At 41.5% G+C, this 20,976-nt stretch overlaps 3 protein-coding genes and 2 non-coding genes across 5 annotated transcripts; all 5 read left to right on the top strand.

Annotated features, from left to right (window-relative positions):
* The first annotated feature begins 12,967 nt into the window (after positions 1–12,967).
* Trnag-gcc lies at positions 12,968–13,038 on the top strand. Its single transcript has one exon. It is a non-coding gene; the product is annotated as a tRNA-Gly (tRNA).
* A 4,084-nt stretch (positions 13,039–17,122) lies between these two features.
* LOC6621650 (F-box only protein 39) lies at positions 17,123–19,771 on the top strand. Its single transcript, XM_032716319.1, has 6 exons — positions 17,123–17,210; positions 17,275–17,414; positions 18,063–18,311; positions 18,369–18,713; positions 18,775–19,209; positions 19,397–19,771. Exons 1-6 carry the CDS (start codon positions 17,123–17,125, stop codon positions 19,673–19,675), a joined length of 1,536 nt encoding a protein of 511 aa, XP_032572210.1. The 3' UTR covers positions 19,676–19,771.
* Trnag-gcc lies at positions 17,645–17,715 on the top strand. Its single transcript has one exon. It is a non-coding gene; the product is annotated as a tRNA-Gly (tRNA).
* Positions 19,772–19,914: 143 nt separating the features above from the next.
* Positions 19,915–20,112, top strand: LOC6621649. The gene has a single exon (XM_002045719.2). It carries the CDS (start codon positions 19,921–19,923, stop codon positions 20,110–20,112), a length of 192 nt encoding a protein of 63 aa, XP_002045755.1. The 5' UTR covers positions 19,915–19,920.
* A 349-nt stretch (positions 20,113–20,461) lies between these two features.
* LOC6621648 (prisilkin-39) lies at positions 20,462–20,951 on the top strand. The gene has a single exon (XM_002045720.2). The coding sequence runs from the start codon at positions 20,476–20,478 to the stop codon at positions 20,716–20,718; it is 243 nt and encodes an 80-aa protein (XP_002045756.1). The 5' UTR covers positions 20,462–20,475; the 3' UTR covers positions 20,719–20,951.
* The last annotated feature ends 25 nt before the right edge of the window (positions 20,952–20,976 follow it).

Genomic DNA, 20,976 nt, shown 5'->3' on the forward strand with positions numbered 1-20,976 from the left:
TGTCGCACTGGCAAACAGCTTTCAAATGCCAAAAGGTATGCCATGTCACTGCCAAGGAGTCACTACCCCAGGCACTCCTGGATTGAGTCTGATCAAATTAGAGTCTGTGAGGGTGTGTTTGACTGACGCTACTCCTCCACCCGGGATGTGGGCGTGGATGGGGGCGTGGCTGCCACTGTGGGCGGTGGGCGGACAGAAGGGGCGTGCCTGTGGGTGTCCAACAAGTTAAGTGAGTTCCAGCGTTACTACCTACCGCTTCGGTGGAAGAGCTAAATAAAATGGAAATGTTTCACATTTGGGAATCTAAAAGCAGTATATAAAAACTCGCTATTCTAACGCCGAAAGCGTTGGCAACTGAAAATAAATTATTAAAGTTGATTTATATATAATTTTTGTATTTACATTTTGGCTAGGAAAGTGACTATAAGAGTTATATTAAATACTTTTGCTTCTGGTGCCGCTTTAGCCACCCACTTTGACAGTTTTCAATTGTTTGCATTACATTTTAGCCACATTTATGCAGGGATTCCGAACGGGAGGAGCCTAGAAGCACTTGGATTTGGATCTGGGAGACACCCAGAGCTGCCAGTTGCCATGTGCATGGAGCTTGGAGCTCGTATTTTCTGGCTGGTGCCCGCCTGTGTGTTATGCTTTACTTTTACTTCGATGCACACAAAAGGCCAGGGAAAACTGTCATTGGCAAAATCTAAACAATAAGTTTGTTATTTTTGAGCAGAGCCAACGAACCGAACGAGTTCCTCTGCCCTTTTGCGATAATGCCGCACCGCAGCACCCTTGGAGGTTAGGCAATTTTCCTAGACTTCGGTTGACACAATTTTCACTTGGCCCGATGCTATGCCAATGCCTTTATGAGTTCCCCTGACGCAGACCTAATTGATTTCTATTTTCCATTTTGAGACAAACTTCCAGGCGAGCAGTTAATGGGGCTAATATTTGCAATTGTTTGGCCAACATGCAGTATTGGTTGCAGAAACTGCCAAAGCACGACATAATCAATTTGTCCATCAATTTTCCATTTTTCCACACTCGACGCCACAAAAACCAGGATCCCAAAATGCTAACCAGTTTCAGAATGCTGGGTAAATTTACATATTTGACTGCCGTGTCATGGCCAGAATTGGAATAGTTTTCATTTTTTCCTGCTTGTGACACTTTGGCCAACACTTTTTGTACAAATATTTTGACAATTTGACTGGCAGTTGATTTGGTCGGCATTTAAAATTATGGTCAAAAATTTCACACTGCACATGTCGAGCAATTAAATGCAAATTGTCTTTCATTTGCTTTATTAGATAATAGAAATAGTTTATTAAAGAGCCATGACGATGGCAAAGTGTTTAGTGGAGTGTTTGTGATTTTACAGGTGAGCTGTCCAAAATATAGTTTGATTACTTTGTGCCTCGCTACATAATAATTATAATAGTAAATAAATAATAGAGAACGGCAAATGAATTTGGATTAAAGGTGTGAGAAATGTATGATAATTTATTGATGCCTTTAATTTAGTCATGAAATAGCAAGCCCAACCTGACGATAGATATTTTACTATGATATTTATTACGGGCATGGAATTTAATACTGGTCAGCTATTGCGGCCATAAAGAAAACAATTACCAGAACATATTTGGAGCTCCTTGTCCATTTGCCCACACTCCCCCATTGACTTCTGGCTTCACCCGCATCGAAAAATTCCGAACTCCCACTTTGTGTTTGACATTCACAATGGTTTTATTGGGACACCGTACTAAATTTATGCAACTCAATGTGTGGTTCCACATTATGTACACTTCATTTCGTGTACAATAACGAAGCAAGCACACGCCATATATTTCGCACTTTCGCCGTGAAGAAGAAAACTCGGGGAAAGCCCAGGGAAACTCGGGAAACACACATCAGGTGCAGACGTTAGATGAACGTTGACCTGAACTTGGGGGTCAGTTTATTGTTCACCCAGTTCAAACAGCAGCTAGAATGGCGAAAGCTGTGGACGTGCCAATAGCTACAAGGGGATATCGTTGGATATTCCATGTTCGGTCTTATGTGAATACATAAACACCTGCGAACTCGACAAATTCGACACAAATGTGAAAATGCGACAAGATTTATGCCAAAGTAATAAATATAAATGCGGTTTTGAGTAGAAAATAGAAACATAGGATCATTTGGCGCACACAAAGGTGCGTATACATTGTATACTTAGTATACTTATACGAGTATATATGTATACACATGCACATTTGGACGAACTGGGGCAGTAAATCATTGCGGTTGGGCTGGCAATTTATCGCACCGCCCCCGCCCCACCATTCCATCCATTTGGCCATATGTTACACGAGTGTAAATATTGAAATAACTTAAGGAAGTCGGCTAGGAATTCCTTGACTGGCCGACTGGTCGTGTGGACATCGAGGCGCCCCAATAAATCACACGAAAAAGAGCATTGAACGCAGTACGTACGTACCACCGGGCGCATACGTAATCTATTTGAAAATGGCATTGGCAAACAAAAATGCCACTCCAGCTGCCCTGTTTGTGTGTGGGGGGTAAAGAACTCAATTTTTATACACATTTTTTGTTTCCTTTTGCTTACCAATCAGGGCAAGGGCGTGGGTATCTGGCAAAAATATGCAAAATTTGCAGCTTTCCCGAATTTATGGTTATTTGTGTTGCACCCTTAATGCTATTGAACTTGCACTTAACAAATGGCATGGAGCCCAGCTCGATTCAGATTCGCCCAGTTGCACTCCATTTAGACGATGAAATAGCCGTTGCCCCCACTTCCTTTGCCTTCCACTCACTTCCTTTTTGTGTTTTTGGCTGTCTTTCAAAACATTTTAGTTACATTTTGTATATTGCATTTCAATATGCGTTTCTGATATGTGTCTGCAAATTGGAAAGCAAAGGCAAAAGAATATTCGGCTTTAGGGAGCCAATCAGAAGTTAGTATTTAAAGCTAAAGCGAATTACAGACTGTTGTGATTAGAGAGGAATTTGCCAAAATTTCTTTGACTTTCAATTCAATTTTAGTGGTTTTGCACAGTTTTTGATTTTATTACAATTGTGCACATGAATAAGTTATTTCACCTTTTTCTTTAAATATATATATATAAAGTTATAAATTAATTTGAACCTTAGTTAACCTACAGTTTTATTACCACCTTTGGCCAAACTAGCTTTATTAACTGTATTTATTAACAAAATCATTGCTAACATTAGCACAACATTGAGTCCCGCCTCCACGGAGGTAGGTAACCTACAATCACCCACTAATTAAAATCCATATGCGCCAGCTAACTGACAATAATTAGCACACAAACGCGTGCAAACAAACACACAATTAAAAGTGCATAAATATGCAAGAATTGTGCATGTTGGCAAAGGTCTTGCCATATTGCAATCCAAAACGAACCCGTTGCCATTGCCCCGCACTGGGTATAAAAACTAAAGGCGGCTGGCTTTTATGCACACGTCAGGCTAATCGCTAGCAAAAGCACACCTCTTCCCATGGCAGGGATCTGTCCCATGCCCATGCCCATACCCTGGCTACATAATACCCCCATCTAACCAACTAAAACCGCCTGCTTGTGCGGGGCAAATAGAGCGAAACCATAATTGTTGTACTTGGCAACTAGAGTTCTCTCCTCGCTTTTTGTGTCGTAGTCAGCAGCCGGCGTTGGGGCCATGAAATATGAATAATGTCAGTCCCAGGACCGGTTCACAGTTGGCCAAATGTGAAGGAGGTGGATGGATGGATGGATAGATGGGTGGATGGAGTTCCTGCTGCATGTGCTCAGCAGTGTGATGTGCGTAATATTTGCTAAACCCATTTAATGAGCCCCCTTTCCTAATTTCGCTTAATTCGCTGCCAGCGGGCGCTGCGCTCGTTGGATGGGGATGATAGTTTGACTTGGAGAAGGTTTCGTTATTATTCCTAATGAAATGGGGCTGGAGTCACTTTCACGGGCTCGTAACTGCAAATTGGCCGTACTTTACAGCCAACATCTCCGGTGACACGAGCCGCGGATGATGAAAACGATGAGGTATTTGCATTTTAGCCCTCGCAGTATAATATTTGTTAAGCCACGTGGCGGTAATTAAAATGAGTGGCCAAGTAAGGATGGCTTAGGTGGTGTGCGTGGCAACCTGCTTTGAGTTGATAAAAAGATTTCCAGTGTCTAGAATAATCATTGCTAAGTCTATTAGCAACAATTACAACTGAGCACCATTAACTTGCATAAGTAATTTAACTTAAAAAGAAGAAAATATCACAATAAGGAAGTAAACAAGAACGCCACAAGGATCATTTATCCATCAGAAACTAAAATTGGATATTTCCTCTAGTGGGGAAAAAAAGGGAGCCAAAGAATTGAATATTTGCTTATCCGAGTATGCAATTAAATGTCGCATGTCCTATTGGGGCCGCCCACAGGATGTCCAAGGACCAACATCCTGTCACGAAATGTCAGTCGTGACCTGCTGCACCATTGGGAACCACATGTCAACGCTGATGCGAAAATTGTCAAGGGCGATACTTTCGTTAATCCAGTGGATGGTGTATACACAATATATTATGCAAATTGCATATTAAGCTGAAAACAGCATTTTAATTATATTTATAGGCCGGCACCCCGAATTTTTGCAAGCTTAATATTTCTTAATTAACTTAATATTTTGGGTTAACAGGTCAGTGGCAAACAAACAGCAATTTTCTCAATAAATTTACAGCAAATTTATTAAAGAAATAAATTCATTTCGATCCGAATTTAATTTATAATATTTAAGATTCGATTGATTTTCGAAAGGCGCACTCATAGCCTCGATCGGCTTCCTGGTTAAAAGATGAAGGACATCAATCATCAAGGAATAAGCTACGATACAAAATTCATTTATAATTTACTTGCTGTTTGGGTGAATAATTATATGTAACATACAGGAAAGCTTCTAGCAGTAACCATGCTTTTTGTCCATGTTTCTAACAATAAACTCATAAAAAAGATTGTCATTTAATGCAAAAATAACTATTTTATAGTGCTGAAATGTATTATTAATTTTGAAAAGATTAAACTTCTCGAAGTTTAACTGTACACACACACACATTTCAAATCGAAGAATTTCAACATGTCAAGGGAGTTCCTGATGCTTGCATGTGTGTGGGCGATGTAATGAAATCCATTTAAATGTTTATGAAAAATTCATGACGCGTGCAAATGGCGCGAAAACAAGTTGGCCCGCGAGTGTGTGGGCCAAATTGAAAGCGGGTAAGAGGGAAGGGTGAGTGGACGTGGCCCCTAAAGGGGGAGGCTGGACCCGGACGACCTGGAGCAGCCATTGCATGGGTGAAAATGATGGCGCCAAGCTCGGCCGGACACGCAGCGTTGCATGCAAAATATGTTATGAAAGGAATTCGGACGTTGTATTGTGTATTGCCAACGTGGTTTTTGTTGGCCTCAATGGTCTGGTGGCCAGTTGGACACGTACATCAGCCCGAGCGCCCAATAAGTGAGCAAGTGCACGGACATGAACGCCTCGGAGTGCACGTGATCACAGAAATGAATCCATTTGTTTGTTAACTCATTTTATCTCAATTATGCGCAAACAATGGAATTAAAGGATAGAACAGGAACAGAAGTAAATGCATGTGCAATAATGGAAAGCTTGTAAAGTCGAAAACATTACCAATTACGTTTACCAAAGCTGTCGCAATATCGCATAAGCTGCTTACTTTGATTAAAGACTTAAAAAAATATGTATTTTAATATATTAGCTGTGTAAAAACCATATTACTAAAAAATAAGGAAACAAAAAAATTTTGAAAAATCTAGTTAATTAAATTACAAATTAACTGAAGACGAGATCTTTCACAATCCTATATATTTCATAAGCTTTCAAATGCATTATCTTTTTCCCATCACTAACGAAATTTTCATAGCTTACTTATGTGGGTACGCGTCAGTGCGCGAACAGGACGGCAATATTCGAGAGTGAGAAGGGGAGAGCGCTCGAACAACTTTGACCGTTTCAATACTAATGAGGCTGTCAAGTGTTTTGCATAAAAAACCGACCAAAATGAGTTGGTGGTGTAGGGGGGAGAGGAGTTTCAGTTGGGTCGCTCTTTTTTATGTTAATGGTTAACAGCTTAGCATTTCGACCGCCGAAGTGTGAAGACGTTTTTACCGAGCTCCGCACAAAATCGGTTGTTTTGAGTGAAGTGAACGCCAAAAAAAGTAAACTAAATAAAAAATCCGAAAGCGAAAGAGACGCTCTATGCGATGCAAGATCGCTTAATTATTTAGTGATTTGTTATCTTAAATTATAAAACTATGAGTCAGAACGACACTCGCGCTCAGCGACAGCGCGAGCAAGACGAACGTCGGCTCTCAATTCAACGCAACAACGCGTACTTCTCCTACGTCTCACCGACAATCCCAAACGCAGACATCGAGCGGTCAATAACCCATAGCCCAAAAAACCTTATTCTACCAACAAATCAAGAAAGAGCGCGCTCCTGCTCCCCCGCTCTCCTAGCTCCGACAGAAGCCCCGCTACCTCCGCTACCTCCAACAACAACAGCTGGAGACAGACCGACAGCCCGCTCTACCTCGTTATCGGCTGCACCCGCTCACGCTCTGACTGAGTCAGCGAAAGCAAAAACGCAAGCAATAAACGGTACTGCTGCACTACCAACAAAACTAAACGAAAACGTAAACAAAAAAGCTGGGTCGACCTGGCAAACTGGAATGGACCGCTACATTACAATAAAGCGAAAGCTCAGCCCGGAAAAATCAGATCTGGAAAACAAGCCGAAAAATACACGCGACAATTCTACCTTGATCAAAAATGTAGCCCCTGCAAATAACAACAGATTTGCCTTGCTGGTAGATACCGCTGAGGACGTGCCGCTGGGATCCGTTGATATCGAACCGAAGAAAACAAAACCTCCGCCAATATACATCCGCGAGAAGAGCACAAGCGGTTTTGTAAATACTTTGATTGGCCTTATTGGAAAAGATAGCTTTCATATAATTCCCCTCGTAAGAGGTACTATCAATGAAATCAAACTTCAGACGAAAACGGAGGACAACTACAGAAAAGTCACAAACTATTTTACCGCACAAAAAATAGGCTTCTACACCTACCAGCTTAAAAGCAGCAAGGGTCTGCAAGTAGTCCTGAAGGGCATTGAGTCTGATGTTACGCCCGAAGAGATAACTGAGGCGCTAAAGGAAAAGGGATTTTACGCCAAAAGCGTGTTCAATATCAAAAACAGAAACAGGCAACCCCAACCACTCTTCAAGATTGAGCTTGAACCAGAAAACAAGCCTCTTAGAAAAAACGAGGTTCACCCAATTTACAAACTCCAGCTCCTTCTGCACCGTAGGATCACGGTAGAAGAGCCGCACAAACGTATCGCTCCTGTACAATGTACAAACTGCCAAGAGTACGGCCACACAAGGTCGTATTGTACACTTCGCCCGGTGTGCGTAGTCTGTGGAGATCTCCACGACTCCAAACAGTGTCAAACTAACAAAAAAAATGCATGTGAGAAAAAATGCAATAACTGTGGGGGCAATCACACAGCAAACTACAGAGGCTGTCCAATCTACAAAGAGCTGAAAACCCGTCTTCACAAAAGAATGAACACGGCGCGGGCACACCAAGGAACAGCTACGCTGATACCATCAGAGACAAATCCTGAAGTAATTTTCTCGAAAGCAGCAAGTTTCGCTCCCTGGCCTACATCCAACACTAACAAGACAACATTTGCAAACGTTTTAAAATCAGGTATGACGCCTCCAACCCAAAATTCCCGAACTCCACATGAAGTGTACACAAAATTAGACACACAACAAAACTATAGCCCAGCTGCGCAGCAGGAAACAAAAACTGAAGCTATGATCCAAGCCTTACAACAGAGCATGATGGAATTTATGACATTCATGAAGACCACCATCCAAGACATGATGCGTAATCAAAACCTTTTAATACAAATGCTTGTAGCCCAACAAAACAAATAAACAATGGCTACCTTACGCATAGCTACGTGGAACGCCAATGGCGTCTCACAGCGCAAACTTGAGCTAGCTCAATTCCTACATGAGAAGCATATCGACGTTATGCTTCTTTCGGAAACTCATCTCACAAGCAAATACAATTTCCAAATAAGAGACTACCATTTCTACGGTACAAATCATCCCGACGGAAAAGCACACGGTGGCACCGCCATACTCATAAGGAACCGTATGAAGCACCACTTTTACAAAGAATTTGCGGAAAACCATCTTCAGGCCACATCCATCAACATTCAGCTGGAAGACAACACTCTCCTTACACTAGCGGCCGTATACTGCCCCCCCCGTTTCACAGTATTAGAAGATCAATTCCTGGATTTCTTCCAAGCACTAGGGCCACACTTCATTGCAGCAGGCGACTACAACGCTAAACACACTCACTGGGGATCGCGACTTGTGAACCCAAAAGGAAAACAGCTTTATAAGACTATAATTAAAGCCACTAATAAACTCGACCATGTTTCCCCCGGGAGTCCTACATACTGGCCATCAGACCTCAATAAGCTGCCTGACCTGATAGACTTCGCAGTTACGAAAAATATTTCCCGCAGTGTGGTTAAAGCTGAATGTCTGCCGGATCTGTCATCTGACCACTCGCCTGTACTAATTCACCTCCGCCGGCACGCAGAAAACGTTAAACCACCATCCAGACTGACTTCCCACAAAACAAACTGGCTCAGGTATAAAAAATATATAAGTTCACATATTGAGCTAAACCCAAAACTCAATACTGAATCTGATATAGAGAGCTGCACGTGTGCATTGCAATCCATCCTTACTGCAGCAGCTCTTACTGCAACGCCCAAAATAACAAATAATACAATTAATTCAAAAAAGACCAACGTACAAATCGAGCAACTCGTCCACGTAAAACGACGCTTACGCAGAGAATGGCAATCCTCCAGATCCCCAACTGCAAAACAAAAGCTAAAAGTAGCCACACGGAAACTGGCCAACGCTCTGAAACAAGAAGAGGACGACGATCAGCGCCGATACATAGAGCAACTCACACCAACAGGCACAAAACAAAAGTCACTGTGGCGAGCCCTCTCAACTCTTCGCCCACCGACTGAAACCGTTTTGCCGATAAGGAATTCCTCAGGTGGCTGGGCCCGTAGTGATGAAGACAGAGCCACCACATTTGCCGCTCACCTACAAAATGTGTTCACGCCAAACCAGGCTACTAGCACATTCGCGCTACCGTCCTATCCCGTAAACTGCCACCAGCAACACACCCCAATTGTGTTTCGCCCTAAAGAAGTAACTAAAATAATCAAAGACAATCTCAGCCCGAAAAAATCCCCCGGCTGCGACCTTATAACACCGGAAATGATCATCCAGCTGCCACATTCTGCAGTTCGCTACATAACCAAGCTCTTTAATGCCATCACCAAACTTGGTTACTTTCCACAACGATGGAAGAGGTCGATTATCATAATGATTCCAAAGCCTGGTAAGAACCACACAGTCGCTTCATCTTACAGACCAATAAGTCTACTCTCATGTATTTCGAAACTATTTGAAAAATGCCTGCTGATCCGACTTAATCAACATCTGATATACCACAATATAATCCCAGCCCACCAATTTGGATTTCGCGAAAGCCATGGAACCATTGAACAGGTGAATCGTATTACAACGGAAATAAGAACTGCATTTGAATATCGCGAATACTGTACAGCAGTATTTTTAGACGTATCCCAAGCATTCGACAGAGTCTGGCTCGACGGCCTAATGTTTAAAATTAAAACATCCCTACCCGAAAGCACACACAAACTTCTAAAGTCTTACCTCTATAACAGAAAGTTTGCAGTGCGGTGCAACACTGCCACTTCCACTGATCATACAATTGAGGCTGGAGTCCCCCAAGGCAGCGTTCTTGGGCCAACATTATACCTCATATATACAGCCGACATCCCTACAAATAGTCGCTTAACGGTATCCACATTTGCCGACGACACAGCTATCCTTAGCCGTTCAAGGTCCCCTATCCAAGCCACAGCACAGTTGGCACTGTACCTCATCGACATTGAGAAGTGGCTCTCTGACTGGCGAATAAAAGTAAACGAGCAAAAATGCAAGCACGTGACGTTTACGCTAAACAGACAAGACTGTCCTCCGCTCTTGTTGAACAACATACCACTCCCGAAAGCAGATGAGGTAGCATACCTAGGAGTACACCTTGACAGAAGACTCACATGGCGCAGGCACATTGAAGCCAAAAAAACCCAACTTAAACTCAAAGCCAACAACTTACACTGGCTCATCAACTCTGGTTCTCCGCTCAGCCTAGACCACAAGGTCTTGCTCTACAATTCTGTATTGAAACCTATCTGGACCTATGGCTCACAGTTATGGGGCAATGCCAGCAACAGCAATATTGACATCATACAGCGAGCACAATCAAAGATCCTGAGAACCATCACTGGGGCACCGTGGTACGTTCGGAGTGAAAACATCCAAAGAGACTTAAATATCCCATCAGTTACCAACGCAATCACGGAACTTAAGGAAAAATACCATAGCAAGCTTTACACGCACCCCAACCACCTAGCGCGAGGTCTAATCCAGCTCAGCAGCCGTTCCCGACTCCGGCGAAAGGACCTACCAACCCAGCGAATAAATTATTAGGGCCGCTTAATCATAGAACAGTTGGAAAAATAATACAACTGTTCAAAAAATACTTGTTATAGTTAAGATTTTTAAACTTATTGTTAGTTCTTATACAAGAAGATTCAATAAATAAAAGAAAAGCAAAAAAAAAAAAAAAAAAATGGTTAACACACACGCACTGCTGACTGTGTGTGAGTGGGGCACGCACACACAAGTAAATTAAACTAGGCAGGACGCCGTTTGTAGTGCAAGTCAATTTTTCGATAATTTGAAAAGTTTATTTAATACAAAACGTGATTCAATTACAAAAACTGACCGAAAAATACACACGCACTCTGTACATGTTACTCTGTTAAAGGGAAAGACTGTGTGTGTAAGTGTGCGGCAGGATGTGTTTCGTCCACTCCTTGCAAAACAAAAAAAATATATCCTAGTTTTCGCTTGTAAAGCGCCGAATGTGCGCCATTTTCGCAGCTGTCCCCTGACTTGGCCATTATTGTTGCTGCCGTTCGTGCCACACAATGGCGCTTTGTTAATGTAACGGAAATGTTGCGGGGAAGTTGGTGGCACATGTTTTGATCCTGGTCATTATGCGTTTCACAGGTTTCGACGAGGCTGTGTAGTGCATTTTCGCACCAGAAACCTGCTCTCTTATATAACGAACTTATTTTTGATGCTAAGTTTAAATTTAAATACCAATATATCTTCCCTCCTCAATCCCTCAATATTTCCTCCCTCCTTAATAGGTTTTCAGATATTTTAGATGAACCTTTTAAAGAACAATTCTTTTCTTTTCCATCAAAAATAAATGGGGTACCAGATACAATTTGTATCGCGAATACCACAGACACTGAAAATACAAGTCAGTTAATAAATATGCAAGTTATCAAGACGACAAGAGCGGCCAACCCATAAATATAAGAACTTTTCCAATTAATTCCAAGTGCCTAATTCACTAAAATATTCTTCGAAGAGTATTAACATTTTGTTATCGCAAGGATAATTCTTTTAGCGTTCTGCGTTCCTACCTTTTTTGTCAACTTGCCGCCAAACCAATGAATTTTTATGCAAATTGCAGTCTTCTTGCAGTTGACAACGCCAACGAAGCTGGCGACGCACTCCCAAAACTTTCTCCCATCCCCGCCAGAAACACTTGAGGCATCGCCATAAATCTTTGAGCAGTTTTCGCCACCACCCAACCGAGTTTCAACTTGAGGGTTTTGGGTGAAAAAGTCTGGAGCTTGTTTACCTTGTTAGCATGGAAGGATGTGGTTGGGGTGGGGTCCTGTTGAAAAATACTCGAGGCAATCAGACGGAATTTGCATAATTTGACAATTGTTTTCAAATTGCAATAACCATTTTAGCTTAATTGTTTTCCACACGCCAGCGAGAATATTCTTTCCGGGTGGCACTGCCTTAATTCCTATTCATTTGATTAGTGGGCCAAAGTTGCTCCTTCTATACATTTTTGGGGGGAAACTGCCACAGGCAGAAACTTTTTCAATTCAATTGCAAAATAAATATTTTACAAATAATTGCTTCGCCACACTCCCGGCCGGCTAAAAATAAAAGAATATTTCGAAAAAGTTTCTATTTTATACGCCACTTTTTTAATGGCCACACAATTTGCTGCGTTTAGCAGTCGCCATTTCGAGGGCGGACAATTCCTTCCGATGAACCGCAGCTGCTGCACAATTAAAATGCATGACTATTGTCAGGGCAAATTGCTTGCTGTGACAATGGCAGAACAATTGAGTCGGGATGAAAATGGGACTGGGACGGAAGTCGAAAGGGCCATGGAAATTGCTGATGTGATTGAGCCCTATATGTTTATGCAAACTTTTTGGGCTTTAAGTTATCCACTCGCCACAAAAACTTTGCATAAGCAGCAGCTGCGCTTTCGGATTTCATTGTTATTTTAGGCAGTTTGTGCTGTCACAAAGTTTGCCGGAAAATGGACAAAACGAACTTCCCAAATAACCAGTGTGCAATCGGATCAAATAAATGTAACCTCGACACAGTAAAAGGTAAGCAAACTTTTTACGAAATCCTTTGGAAATTTGTAATTGAGTTTGATTCAACATACATATAGACTAAACTGATTGTTTGAATTGATTAAAGTTCCTCTCCCAAAATTTTATAAATTTTTCTATTTTTGTATATCTCTAAATTATATGGAATACTGATTGGAAATATTTATACTATATAGTTTAGATAAGCACCAAAATAAACTGCAAATGTTTTGGCACCTTGACTTACAAGAAGCATCGGTGGTTCAGTGGTAGAATGCTCGCCTGCCACGCGGGCGGCCCGGGTTCGATTCCCGGCCGATGCAAACAACTTCTTTTTCCATTTAAATGAATTGAATATTATATATTATTTTTAAGCAAAAAGGAAAAATCAGAGCTTTCCCCATTTCCTTTTACAACAAAGCACTATGGGGCATTTGGCCTGTTTTTTTTACAAAAATGTGTTTTTCACAAGTATGCAAAATTGCAGTATTTTAGTATTTATACATTGGAAATACTTTAAACTATTATGTTATGGCGCGCAAAAGTAATTTGAACAGTGTACTGTTATAATAACAGCTGTTAAAGTCGGCTGTTGCGAGCATATACCAGGTGGCTGCAATACGCGCAAAATTTAGCTTAACTTTCAAAGTGTTAAAATTTTAAAAGAAGATCGCAAATGAGTAAAATTTAAATTGGATAATCAATATTGAGGTTTGTATTATGTATATATATTAATATATTGTTTATTGTGTGCGTCTATTTCTAACAATTTGTACATTTAGCAAGTGGTGTCAACATGTAGCTGTTAGAAATAAATTTCAACTTTGAATAGAGCTACAAAAATTTGTTCAAATTTGTTCAGTAAGTGCTTATATTCATGTTGTAGTGTGTTCAATTCCTAACTCATATCAGGTAGTCTCTATGTGCGTTTTTTGCGGGTTTTCGAGACATTTGATTTTTTAAGGAACAACATCTCGATTGCCAATGCTGGATTTGCTGGAAGTGTGGCGCAAGCAAAAGGGTGTTCGTCAAAAGGAAAATTCTTTTTGCGCTTTTATTAGTGGGCATTTTTCTGATAGCAAGCTAGACTTTAATGAACGATTAACGAATAGTAATAATGACGAATGTTTTCAGTCAATCTTTTGCGAAATTGGAGAAAATGCAATCGAAAAATATATGAATTTTCGAAAGTTTTTTCAAAGTGGTTAGAAGAACACCTAGTCCTGAAGGTAAAAGAGAAAAATAAAAAGGAAAGGAAATAAGCTGGATGCCCGAAAACGATATATTATTTAAAAAGTTTAAGTGGCCGAAGACAGCAAGCAGATGAACTCGTATGGGCGCAGAATCACAACGAACGTCTTTTGGGTCAAGCTGAAGCTAGCTGCACGGAAGCGCGGCCTGCTGGATCTTGCAGCCATACTTAAAATTCTTTTGTTGAACCCAGCCAAGGCAAATATAAACAATATAAATAATATCCCATAATATCATCAATAAATTTAAAGGAGCGCGTTCGAAAACATAAGCGACTATCTCTTCCACCAGAAGTCATTCAATTGTTATCTTGCGAATTTGAACCTGATAACGATTCTTCAGACTCTGCTGATTGTGAATAGGAAGACGACTATGAACTTTTATAAAATATTAAAATTAAAAATTAACTTTAAAAATTATTTAAAAAAACAAAAAAAAAAAAAAAATGGGGCGTTGTTGGGGCACGCCCACTTTTCCAAAATATTTCTGGGGGCATATCTAACACATAAAAAAAAAATCATCCAAATATCTCCAGTAGTTTAGAAGTTATTAATTTTTGAAAAAAAAAACAGGCCAAATGCCCCATAGTGCAAAGTACTCAAGAAAGATCAGTAATGCATTTACAGCCAAAGGAAGTGCCCTCCAAGTAGCCATTGAAATGCAATTCACAAATGCACAGTCAGGCCATACATCAAGCGTCTTGGTGATGTCCCCCAAGCAGAAGTCAACAATTTACATAACCACATGGCAGAGTGGCATTGTGGCATAATGGGTCACACCGGGTCGGGGCAGTGGTTAAAATGCTACAAAATTATACATTAAATTCCGAAACTTGGCAACATCCGATGGCCAAACAATGGCCCCAAACAGCTGCCAGTGCGATGCACCTGAGCAAGGCCAGCACAACAAAACGCCAGAACCAACAATAACAGGACTTGTTGGCCGGCCGGCTCCTGCCGGCTTGGTTAGCCAAGCCAACCAGCCACTTCCTGTTTCCCAGTTTAAGCCGCCGCCGACCCACCGGCACGCAGAGAGGAATATCCATATGCATATTTCCACCGGCTAGTCTGACCCATGATTTTCGCAAACGCGTTCTAGTGGTGCGAAAACAATAGGGGAAATTAGAAAATACCATATTTTGTAAAATATATTCCAGTGAAAATGGATAGCATGAAAAAATCAAGAGATTAATCTTCATCTGAATGATCTCATAAAAATTTCTGAAGTAAATACAAATTTAAATTTTTCCCTCCGAAATGTTATAAAAATGTTAAAGCAGGATATCTGATGATATTTAATCAGATAAAAGTGTTTGGATGGATGCATTTAATTTCAAATTAAAGGAAGATTAACATACTAATTATTAATATAATAAATAATTTATTTTTTGCTTTTTTAATCGTTTTTAAAATACCTAGCTCCACATACTCATCTCTAATAGCCGCACACCCATTCCATTTAATCGAGTTTACAAACAATTTCGCAGCCCTGGAAAACGCCACGAGATGATGGCCGGTTGCCCGGCAGACACAAATAAGGTTTTTGGGTTAAACTGCAAGTTTTTGTTGACATTTAAATTTGCATGGCAACATTTTGGTCGCAGGCCCAGCCCGGCACGACCCGGCCCGTCATATTTGATGTGTTCGCAAACCAAAGGCGGAAGGGCGCTTTTCCAACTGTCAAGCGTGGTGCATATGTGTGTGTGCATATTTTGGCGAGCGGCGAGTGTGTTTTAACTGGTTTTAAAATTGTTTTAATTAAGCCCGTATTGCTGCGCATTGTTGCAGCACTGCCCCCTCCAGCCAGGCGACTCCAAAATCCCATACCCATTCCGCCACTCAGCTGGGTTCATTCAATATTCAACATATTTTTAAGTGCTTGGGCGCGGAAAAATTGCGTTATCCTAAAAGTATGCAAGGCAAAGAGGAAATTGCAATACGGAAAAGTTGCCGCTGTCGTTTTCGCTGAATGAAAAAGTAGAATGGTAGGTCCAAACAGGAGCCAGGAAAATGGCCAAATGCCTTGCTGCAGTTTCCTTGGCGGTGGCCCATCAACATAAACAGCTGTTTCCGCTAAGTGTACCTGGACACTCGACCAACTTGGCCATATTACGTATACGTAAGCAGGTGAATGTGTGTGCGAGAAAATGACAATGCACAAGTGGACAGCGGAAAATCGGAAAACGGGATAACAGCTGGCTCAGTTGGTGGCATCGTCAAGGAAACGACGATGGCATCGTTTGGTGGCCGATGGAATTTTCTTCCGCCATCCACTGGAACGGCAAAGTGGGGTCAAGTGTCAAAGGCGTAGAATAAGATAACGTCCGAATTGGTAAGTAGCTTACAGTAGTTTTTCTTCTACGCTACTAAGTGGCGAGGATTGTACTTTTGAGCCACTGCTTAGAAAAATAATATTACATATGTAATAGAAGCAAGGTGATTTTGTTTAATTTATAGTGCTGAAATACTACACACTTCTCTCTGTGCACTAATGTTATTACAGCACGTGCGTAAACGCACACTTAGGTGCACATGCAACAAAATACGGATCGATCAGATCACCACAGTTCCAAACAACTCAAGTGTTTATTTATAATTTACACCTCAACAGCCAGCGGTGGCATCAACAAGTTGCTCCAGTTTCGTGCCACACAACGGAGGCCCTAAGACCTTGCCCAAAGTGCCGGTGTCTAATTTTAAAATCGGAAAACGAAAACAACGTGGAATCGGAATCACAACAGTTGCCATATCATCTCGAGCGCAGTTCCAAGCATCAACAGAAATCAACAAAGAAATAATAACCAAAATAAATCGGAAGCGCTGCGAAGAGAAGACGAGTACCCAACAATTTCGAGCGCGAGAACTGAAAACAGTTTTTCAGTTTATCGAAAATAGCCAACAGTGCGATTTGAACATATGAAAGAATCCCAATCTATTCGGGAGACAGTCGCTGGCCAAACGCGACGCAAATGCGAGTGCAGCGGACAGTCGGTCGGTCCAACTATATAAAAATAAACCGACAGCAAGAAGAAGCTGTCAGCGCAGGCTGTGCCAAAAAAATTTCAAAATTAGAGTACATATAGTTCTGTGCCGTCGCAAGCGTTGTAAATATTTCGAAAATACGTAAAATAATAATAACAATAGCCCCACCACAAACATGAGTGAATTGGGCCTGAGGCGGAAGAGCAGCGCCCAGCTGGAGGTTATGCAAAAGGCTGGCTGGAAGATCGATGGAGACGAGAAGGGTAGGCCACAGACTTCCATGTCAGTCACCGGAATAATCAGAGTTTTCCCCACACAATCAACCAGCCTGCTACATAGATGTGGACGAGGATGAGGACCAGGACACCGAAAACATGATAGAGTCCAACTGGCGGTACCTGCCTGATCTGGTACTCGAGCAGATCTTTACCTACCTCACCCCCAAGGAGCGCTATTATGCCGGACTGGTGTGTATGCTTAAATATCAATATATTAATCACATATTAAACACTATAATGGATATAACATATCTCTAGTATCGCACAAAATAGAGGTCATAATTAGAGATCGTTCTTTTAATAAATTCCCTAATAAGTGAACGCAAATATAGAACAAGTCATATTAATAAAGGTTAAATTAACTTTAAAGCCTGATTCCTCATAATTAGAGTTATTTTGCAAAGCAACCCCTACACCAAGCATCGGTGGTTCAGTGGTAGAATGCTCGCCTGCCACGCGGGCGGCCCGGGTTCGATTCCCGGCCGATGCATATCAACTTTTTTGTCAAACTATCTAGACTTGTAAAACTAAATTATTTGAAAAATAGTTTTTTTGCAATTTAAAAAAATTATTTTATATTTCAATCTAGCCAGATATATTTTTTAACCAAATATTTAACAACATGTTTGGTATGTTTACATTACATTGGCCCGACGTGACCTTTGAAAGCAAAACAAAAGATGATCGTATTATTAGCAGGAGCTGTTCGGTATTTTGGCTTGCTTGGTTTATAATGGGGTTTAGTTCCATATGTATTTAAAATCTAAGAAATCTACATCCACATTCCTACAAGTTCCATAACTTAAGTATGAAACTTCACTTTGTGATCTTTTCCAGGTTTGTCGGCAGTGGTATAGGGCCTTCTATTTGCCAACTGTTTGGAATAACTTCTTGGTGGATGATCGCACTTTGACCAAACCGAAGTTCAACTACTATTCCGGCTGGCAGTTTTGTCTGGATCACATGCGCACCCAGTTCTGCCTTTCGAGGATCGGAAGATATGTGCGGGGAATCGAGTTTCGACCGTGGCACAGTTTCAATAATATCTTTCAGTTCATGACCATGTTAACGTGGAACATTGACAAGGTATAGGATTAATCACCTTATTAAAGAGTTAAACTTATAATTGGAAACTTTTTTTAGGGCAGAGAGGTGAATCCAGATACACAGTTCATTGGCATCGGTAGTCGTATACGAACTCTGGTCTACCACTTTCCTTGCAATATGTCGCAGCCGAATGATCCTGAAGGAATAAAGCTCTTCGGCACTGGAGGACAACTGCTGAGGGTTCTGAAGGAGCTGCTCCTGCGATTGACAGATCTTCACACTCTCAAGCTGGTGGACTTCGTATTGGAACGATACGAGGCGAATCACTTGCTGGACGAGGTCGTCTGCAGCTGCTGCACCAAAATGAGGGTGCTCAATCTGGTGAATGTGACCACAATGCATTGCCCCATCATGCATGTGGGTCTGTTTCTCAATCTGCAGGTGACAGCTATTCAATTTCATTTGTACTTGCTACAGCACTAATCCAAATATCTTGATCCAGGTGCTCACCATATCCCCCCAGAACATAGACGATGACGTTTTGTCCCTGCTGGCGGACACCAAGTTGCGCCACCTGCACCTGCTACAAAACTGCTACACCCCCAGCCACCTGACAATAAGTGCTTGCGGCGCGAAGGCCTGGCGAAATGTGAAGAAGACCAATCCGCGCATGCGCGTTCACCTGCGATTAGAGAATCTGACGGACGGCGAGGTGGTGTTGCAGCCGGAGGCGCCTGTCCACAGCATCACGTACTGTGCACCCCAGACCCGGATACGGGCCGAGCTGCTTGTCCGCATGGTGGACCACTATAGGAGCACCCTGGCCGTCTATGGCCACGAGCTACTGCCGCGCTTTTCCAGCCCCAAGCCTTTTCACAGCCGCATCGACAGTTTGATGTTGCTGATGTGCCGGCAGTGCTTCAATGTTGACACTCTGGTGAGTTCTGTCATAGTCATACCAAATCTCAGTGGACAGCTATTGCAAATTTTGGAAATCCCCGAAGTGGCATAATAGAGGCTATGTATTGGTGTACCCATATAATATCCAATTGAGATAAAAACTCTTCGATGACTAATGGGGATATTACTTAACTCACTTAACACCTTGTCATCCTATCCCACAGATCATACGCGAGAAAGTTTCCACCTCGACGCTTTTACTCATTGCACAAACGGCCAAGAATCTGCAGCATCTTCACGTGCGACGATTTGCTGTGATTCTGCGATGCGATTGGCCAAGGCATCCGGAGTGGAGCAATGAGTTCTATGCCTGGCTTAAGCGAAATTCCCGATCCTATGAAGCCGTCGAGCGGGAGATCTCACAAATCTTGGGCTACAAGTGGCGCCTGCTTAGCGATCGGGACTTCAAGCAGCTGACTGTGAATGTCAAATCAGGAGCCTAGATGCCAAGGATGCGACGAATTTTTGTATGCCTATAGAGACTTGTGATATGGTGTAGAGCTTTAATAAATAATCCAAATATTGAGATCAATTAACAACTTGCAACGGGGTTAATGATATTTACTTTACTTGTGACTCTGTTTATCCATCATGGTGGGAGATTTCCAAAAAGCAGTTGGCCGAATGATATAAGAGCTAGTGCATCCGAGGTGAGTGCATCAGTTAGTCGAATCGCCCAACCAGAATCATGAATGCATCACTTGCTCTCATCGTGCTTTTGTTAATCATTGCTGCCACTTTTGCAACACCACACTTAGAAGTCGATCTCAACTACGATTCCCATCGCGATCCCCATCAAAATCGTCATTACTATCGGCACCACGATCCTCATGCTGATCCTCACTACGATCCGTACTACCACGACGATTATCATTATTAAAAAGTAAAACATTTCAAAGTGACGCAAAAAAATTTGCATATATATTCAACAATATTAAAATACAATAAAAGCTATCAAAACGAAAACCAACTTTTAATGTTCAATAAGTGCTAGGTAAAAAGTTATGTACTAAACTTTTTAAAACTCATGTGCAAAATAAAGCCAACAATTCGGTGAATAACTTTGCGGGGGAAATACAACTCATGGAGCAATTCGCACCTTTCGGCAGGTGAAATTCAATTCATTTTGTTTGTCCACGCTGCGATTGAAATTCCCAAAATCTTAACGCCACCATCATAATGCTTAAAAGCCGATAGCCTCTCCGCTGATTTGTCAGTCGTTTGCGAAATCTTACCAAGAAACATGAAGGCTATAATCGCTCTTATCGGAATTGTGCTGCTCGCCTTTGCTGGAGCGATGGGTACACCTGTTGTTGTTGGACTGCCTCTTCCGCTGCCAATTGGCGTGGGATTCGGAATACCACCGCCTCCACCTCCGTCATACGGATACTATTCGTACCCACATCACCACCACCATCATCATAATCATGGATACGGCTATGACTACGGTTATGGAAACTATGGATATGGAAACTATGGATATTGAGGAACCACTGACTGAAATTTAGAATTTTATAAAATTTTATTTATTTAACTATTTATACAAATAAAGAAAAAGTTAAGCTAAATAGCACCTTTCCTTTAGATGTAGAAACATTTCATATTTAAGTACTATGATTATATGTATTTCCTATGGTTAAGAACAATGCTTTTTCAAAAAAAATGTGTAAAGCTCAGCTTGATTTTTGCAACCAAATAAACTTTCCCTAAGAAATTTTATGGTAACTTGCCATAACCTCTTTCC

This window comes from Drosophila sechellia, chromosome 2R, assembly GCF_004382195.2.
Source record: "Drosophila sechellia strain sech25 chromosome 2R, ASM438219v1, whole genome shotgun sequence".
Classification (NCBI taxonomy): Eukaryota; Metazoa; Arthropoda; class Insecta; order Diptera; family Drosophilidae; genus Drosophila; species Drosophila sechellia.